The following is a 6,800-nucleotide window of genomic DNA, read 5'->3' as shown; positions in this document are numbered from 1 at the left end:
TGGAACTGTAGCTGTAGATGGTTATGAGCTGCAGTGTGGATGCTGGGAACTGAACCTGGGTCCTATGGAAGAATAGCCAGTGCTCTTAAGTGCTGAGAAATCTCTCCAGCCCAAGGAAGTTTTAGCATTATGTCTTTTATAATACAGTACCCATCCTTATACAGTAGCTTGGTAAAATATTGTTTGATAAGTTAATGAATTTGAATCTCAAATTTTTAAGTAGAGTGCTGTTTAATTCCTTCTTTTGACACAGTCGTAGAGGCCTATATCCTTTTTAATTAAACAGTTAAATTGCCTTATATCTTAGCTATATGTTTTTAACAATTTCAATTTTTCCTCTTTTTAGACCCTCCGGTTTATCATCTTTAGAAGACTAGACTTCTGGATGTCTAATCTACTGTGTCTCCATTGAATTAAACCATGAAAATGAAACCTATAGCCCTGGCCGTCATCTGTGAACTCTAATTACATTGATTCGTACCATTTGAAACTTCCTCAGGGAATAAAAGATGACATCGGCAGTGCTCGACAGTGGAGGTTCTGTTCTGGAGCTTCCCGGCAATGGAGTAGAAAACCAAGAGGTTAGGCATTTACTGTATTTTATCTCTGTTTTGTTAATAGAAATCAATGCATGAGTTAATCTTGACATAACTCACAGAAACGGGTATTTGGGAGTAGAAATGTACAGTGCAGAAAGTTGTGCCGGTGTTTTTATGTCAGTACAGTGAACGGATGATGCAGGATGTGTGTGCTAGGATGGGTTTGGAAGAGGAAGGAGAAGGAAGAAGGATGTTACATTAGTTTAGGTAACAGTTTAGTTTCTGGCTGGGGAGTGGCGGCAGATGCCTTTAATCCCAGCACTTGGGAGGCAGAGGCAGGTGGATTTCTGTGAGTCTGAGGCCAGATTGGTCTATAGAGAGAGTTCCAGGATAGCCAGGACGGTTGCACAAAGAAACCCTCTCTGGAAAAAGGGAAACAAAAAGTTTCTGATAATATCTATTTTCTTAGATTATGGGGAGTGAGAAATAATGTATTTAAATACCAAAATTGCAGTCCTCTTAAGTTAGAAGCTTTCCTTTGCTTTCTGTATTGTCTTTATTTCTTAGTTATTCTGTTATGTCTAATTCAGGATTGATATTTTAATCTAATATGTGCAGTTACGTGTTTAACTAGAAAATGTTTTGGATCTCACGCAGGTAGGATTTTGAGTCTCTAAGTGTGTTTGGTCGTTTTGTTGTTACAGATAGATAGACTGAAGGAAGAGGCAGGAGCAGAAAGCAGATTTTCTCCTCTGCTTTCTCTTCCCACCCTTGGATAGAGACTGAGTGTGGAAACAATACGGTTGTAACAGTGCTGTTGTGCAGGTGTCTGGTTAGCGGCAGCTTGGGCGTCTCTTCTCTGTGAGATGCTGCTGTCACTGGGGTTGGTGCCCTGATAATGGATCAGGTCCTGCCTGATATCAGTGAGGACACTCGTGTGTGCTGTGATCTGGAGCATTTTCCTTTCTTACTGTCTGTTGTGTCTGTAAGACACGGATCTACTGTGGGAAGACTCATGGGACATACTTTTCTTTTGTCAGTGCTTTTGCTAAGTCCTACATGTTCCCTTTGTATTTAAAGACTACTTCTAAGATGGGTCAGAGTCCATTAGAGGAAGCCCAGGAGTTCAAGCCCAGGGTAGGCTCTCTCATCTGATATCACCCAGTGAATGCAGCTTCTCTTTCAAATTATTTTTCTGTGCCCTAGCTTTGTGGTGTTGGTGTTTACCATGTGAGGAGAGCTGCCATAGACAGTGGATTTGCAGAGTATATTTATGTTTTACTGATTAAAAAGATAACAGTATAGAGGACAAGGATCTAGGTTTATTTCCAGAAACTTCCTTTACTTTTTCCTCCTTTATATGGAATCCCAAGGATTTCAGGTCAGAACATAGCATGGAGGAAAAAATTGTGAATTTATCAAGTTATTATTGACTAATGATTAATGTGGTATAACAGGGCTGTTATATTCTATGGAAGGGTGTCAGAAGAAGCCGGCCTGCTTAGTGGACATTTGAAGTGCTGTGGTGCCAGCGTGGGAACAACTTTCTGTTCAAATTCCACAACTGTTTATCAGTCATTTTAGCAGTTATTAGCCAACTACTTCATTATGGATCTAATGCCTTTTCTTTCTTTCTTTCTTTCTTTCTTTCTTTCTTTCTTTCTTTCTTTCTTTCTTCTTTTTTTAAAATATTTATTTATTTATTTATTTATTACGCATACAATATCCTGTCTGTATGCCTGAAGGCCAGAAGAGGGCGCCAGACCTCTTTACAGATGGTTGTGAGCCACCATGTGGTTGCTGGGAATTGAACTCAGGACCTTTGGAAGAGCAGACAATGCTCTTAACCTCTGAGCCATCTCTCCAGCTCTCTCCTTCCTTCCTTCCTTCCTTCCTTCCTTCCTTCCTTCCTTCCTTCCTTCCTTCCTTCCTTCCTTCCTTTCTTTCTTTCTTTCTTTCTTTCTTTCTTTCTCAAGACAGTTTCTCTGTGTATGTCTCTCTGGCTGTCCTGGCACTCGCTCTGTAGACCAGGCTGGCCTGGAACTCACAGGGATCCTCCTGCCTCTGCCTCCCTAGTGTTGGGATTGAAGGTGTGCGGCACTTTAAGTGGCATGGAAACATTTCAGCAGACTCCATCTGAAGCAGAACGCATCTGATGGGGGAATGCAAATAAAGGAATCCCAGCTAGCTCCTAAAATATACTAAAGTTTTCTCTATTAAAAGGGAACACACGGATCACCACGAGGAAACAACAGGAACGGGGAGTGAGAGAGCTACAGGGTGGTCCTGCTGGCCTTTTGGTACCAAAGCCATGTCCTACCTGGTCCAGCCTATCAAAGGCCATTATTGAAGGAGATTCCCCATCATCCACCTCTGGATGTTGCCACACTGAGGACCAAGCTTCCATTACTTGAGCCTTTGGAGGAAGGTGCACTTAAACCTTATTGAAGCCACGGGCATCTTTAGAAAATATAAAATAGTAAGATGACGGTGTCTTATTAAAATAGGAAGAGGGGCCAGGCAGATGGCTCCGTAGCTAAGAAGACTCTGGGGGAGGTAGGAGGCTCACTGGGATGTGCTGGCTTGCAGAGAAAGCTGAGGAAACATGAGCTCCAGGTTCAGGGAAAGACCCTGGTGTGTGTGTGTCCTCTCCATCTAGAAGCAGTCCTCTGTCCCTCAGTGTAGACATCCCCTCTTCCTCGCCCTTGTTCTCCTTCACCCTCTGTCTCCCACTTCCTGCCCTTTGTCCTTCAGGGCTGTATAAATCTTCGTGCTTGGGAAAAACAAAAACAAAAAAACATTAGAAACAGATGGTTCGAGTAGTTGTATGAATGGCCAACAAGCAAAACAAACAAACAAAAACAAAAACAAAAACAAAACTAAACCCGTTCAGCATTTTTGGCCGTCAAAGAAATGCAAATAAAACGTCAAAGGTCCTGCCACATGCTTGGCATGGTGCTCATTGCGCAGTGGCCCCACATGTTGGAGAGGGTGAGCTTGGCTTGCTTGCACACTTGTAGTGGAGATGAGGGTGAGCTTGGCTTGCTTGCACACTTGTAGTGGAGATGAGGGTGAGCTTGGCTTGCTTGCACACTTGTAGTGGAGATGAGGGTGAGCTTGGCTTGCTTGCACACTTGTAGTGGAGATGAGGGTGAGCTTGGCTCGGCTTGCTCTCACACTCCTAGTGGAGATCTCATAAGAGCTGTTTTGGAAAATAATTTGCAGTCTTTTAAAATTAAGTGTAGATTGTTGTCTTATCTGGCAGACTCCTACCTTATATTTTGAGGGAGGGTCTCCCACTTGAGGTTTGAGTTTGCCTCTTCAGCTGACTTTTCCCAGCATCCCGTCCTCCTGTTAAACACCGGGGTTACAGGCAGGTCACCATGTGGACGCTGGAGCTCCAAACTCTGGCCCTCATGCATGTGGGTAAAGACTGAGCCGGCACATGGATAGACATCAGCACAACCAGATGCACACAAAACATAATCTGTTGCCGGGCGGTGGTGGCGCACGCCTGTAATCCCAGCACTCGGGAGGCAGAGGCAGGTGGATCTCTGTGAGTTCGGGACCAGCCTGGCCTACAAGAGCTAGTTCCAGGACAGGCTCCAAAACCACAGAGAAACCCTGTCTCGAAAAACCAAAAAAAAAAAAAACAAAAAAAAACAAAAAAAAACCACAATCTGTTTTTTTTATAAATATTTATTTATTTATTATGTATACAATATTCTGTCTGTGTGTATGCCTGCGGGGCAGAAGAGGGCACCAGACCTCATTACAGATGGTTGTGAGCCACCATGTGGTTGCTGGGAATTGAACTCAGGACCTTTGGAAGAGCAGGCAATGCTCTTAACCTCTGAGCCATCTCTCCAGCCCACCACAATCTGTTGATTCCCATATACAATTTAAAAGATGCATAGCCTAGTGAGGTGGCTCAGCAGGTGAAGATGCTTTCTGACTTCAGTCACTGGGACCTCCATCGGGGGATGAGAACTTGTCCTCTGCCCTCCATGTGCAGGGTGGTATGTGTGCATGAATGCAGGTGTTAAAGTGAGTGTATTACCTGGACGAAGCCGATTAGAAACAATTAAATCTGAAAACAAGATCCTCATCTGCGACCAGGCTTGATTTCACACTCCTTTACTCAGCACTGGGAGGCAGAGGCAGGTGGGTCTCAGAGGTTTGAGGGCACTGTTAGAACTTACAGCGCAGTTGCCTGGGGACAGCTCAGTGGTAAAGTGCTTGATGGACCTTGGTGGCACTGTTAGCTCCAGGTTCAGTGGGCTCTGTCCTAGAAAATGAGGAACTTGTGGCCTGGAGATGTGGGTCAGGGGGTAAAACTTGTAGCAAGCAAGCTTAGGCCCTGAATCTGAATCCTCAGATCCCACATAAAGCCAGGCACGGTACAGTGTGTCTATAATCCTGTTTCTGTGGTGAGATTGGGGCCAGAGATAGAAGGGTCCCTGAACAACAAAAGAGCCTGTCTCACACCAGGTGGACGCAGCGACCAACACCCTAGGTTGTCCTCTGACCTCTGTGTGTGGGCTGTGACATGTGTGTGCATACACAGATGCGCACTCACAGACAAGGCGAAGATGGACTTCTGTCCTCCACATGCATGTGCACATACATGAGCCTGTGTATGTGAATGCAGCCCCCTCCTCTATACAGGAAAGCCAGTTAGGCTTGATTGTCAGAGAAGCAACATTTTCCCAAGTGCAAATTGTTATATGTGTGTTTACCTGAATTTAATCATAATTGGGTATTCTGTGTTTTCTTTGTTTAATCTGGCAACCCAAGCCCATAGAGAATTAGGTAGGTTGCATCAAGATTTTGGGTTTCATCTGTTTTAATTATTGCATACTTTAGTAACTTGAATAAAGTAATCCTAAGAAGTTAGGGGATGTTTTAATTTTTACTCTGCCTCATCTTTCTCCAGTAAACCAAACAGTAGGTACTCTGCGTATCTGTCTGCGGTACCTCTGTTCTCCATTGTTTGGTAGCACAAAAGTCATGAAGTTACTTGCTGTTAGTATATATGTGTTCAGTATGTGAATACCTGCTAAAGGTGAAATCTGTAATGTTGTGTTCTTTGAACAGGTCCTTAAATTCTGCATTATGTGCTGTGTGCGTCTTTGAGGACTTAAGTGTAACTTTTGCTGTCTAATAATCTCACTGTCCAGTTAGTAAGGATTTGGATGTGTGCGGAGTGCCACAAATATCGTGTATGTTAGGCACACAACTTGTGTCAGAAGGACTTCAAGTAGAACGATACCTGTTGGGGGATTAAAGGAATGGGATGAAAAGCCGTTAGTGGAGGGAAAGGATTTGGGCAGACAAGTAGGCTACAAAATGACATGAGTCATTTTGACATGGGAAGTCTTCCTCTAGGATCTGAGTCACACAGTTTGTGTGTAGTTCTGTAGTGAGAAGCTGGCAAAGGTGGCGGGCCAGTTTGATGGGGCTGCTATCTAAAACATCCGATAAGCTGAGTGGTTTTACAAAATGAAATTATAGTCTCACAGTTCTAGAGTCCAGAGTTTTGAAATTATGTTGGCTGTGTTATCGTTTTCTGAGAGCTGTGAGATTTGCCTTATGCCTGGTAGCTGGTGCAGTTTCACAGTCTGCTTGGCATGAAGGGAGAATTCTGTGTCTTCACTGGCTTCTCTCCACCTCCACCTGAGTGTTCTGGTTGTCCTTTTCTATAAAACTAGTCAGAGTGGGCCAGGGCTCGGCCTACGGATCGTGTCTTACCTCTGCAAAGATCCATTCCAAATACAGTCACAGTCACAGCAATCGGGTGAAAGCATACATCAACACTTTAGAAGACACAGTTCAACCCATAAAAGTGTGAAAGTCACAGTCTTATGTTTTAACCTATTAGACAAATACAGGACCATTAAAGCTTTTTGTGCAAAGAAAGAAGCGACAGTCGGTTCCAGTTGTGCAGTGACGAGGTGCCTTCAAAGTAGGTCTGAGGACTGCCTGCTGTTGTGGAGTAGGAGAGCCGCCAGTAACTGGGTTCTTCCTGCGAGGTGCACTGTGCCACGTCCTTTGTGCTTACTTGATTTTCAGGAAATTTATGACAGGATTAGGACTGACTTCCTAAGTATGAAGACATAGGGTTAGAGAAAAACAAACAGAAGAACAGAAAGAGATTGATAATTCAGTTCAAAATTTTAGTGTTGTATCTTGTGGTAAGTTGAAAATAAGTTGCCTGTGGTTGAATGAAGGACAAGGACTTGTGCCAGTGGTACGCTGAGG

At 43.8% G+C, this 6,800-nt stretch overlaps 1 protein-coding gene across 4 annotated transcripts in view; it reads left to right on the top strand.

Moving 5' to 3' along the window:
• The first annotated feature begins 361 nt into the window (after positions 1-361).
• Positions 362-6,800, top strand: part of Elf2 (E74 like ETS transcription factor 2) — a 67,328-nt gene continuing 60,889 nt past the window's right edge. For 2 of the 4 annotated variants that reach the window (XM_050138345.1, XM_050138344.1), the window contains exon 1: positions 362-581. In XM_050138345.1, the coding sequence (XP_049994302.1) occupies positions 510-581 (72 nt within the window). In that variant the 5' untranslated portion in view covers positions 362-509. The remainder of the gene's footprint in view (positions 582-6,800) is intronic. The other 2 variants (XM_050138352.1, XM_050138355.1) reach the window with 2 other exon arrangements.

This window comes from Alexandromys fortis, unplaced genomic scaffold (genome assembly GCF_014885135.2).
Source record: "Alexandromys fortis isolate MF-2015 unplaced genomic scaffold, M_Fortis_MF-2015_v1.1 scaffold_15, whole genome shotgun sequence".
Classification (NCBI taxonomy): Eukaryota; Metazoa; Chordata; class Mammalia; order Rodentia; family Cricetidae; genus Alexandromys; species Alexandromys fortis.
The sequence above is the reverse complement of the archived record's forward strand: the minus strand, read 5'-3'. Positions and strand labels throughout refer to the sequence as shown.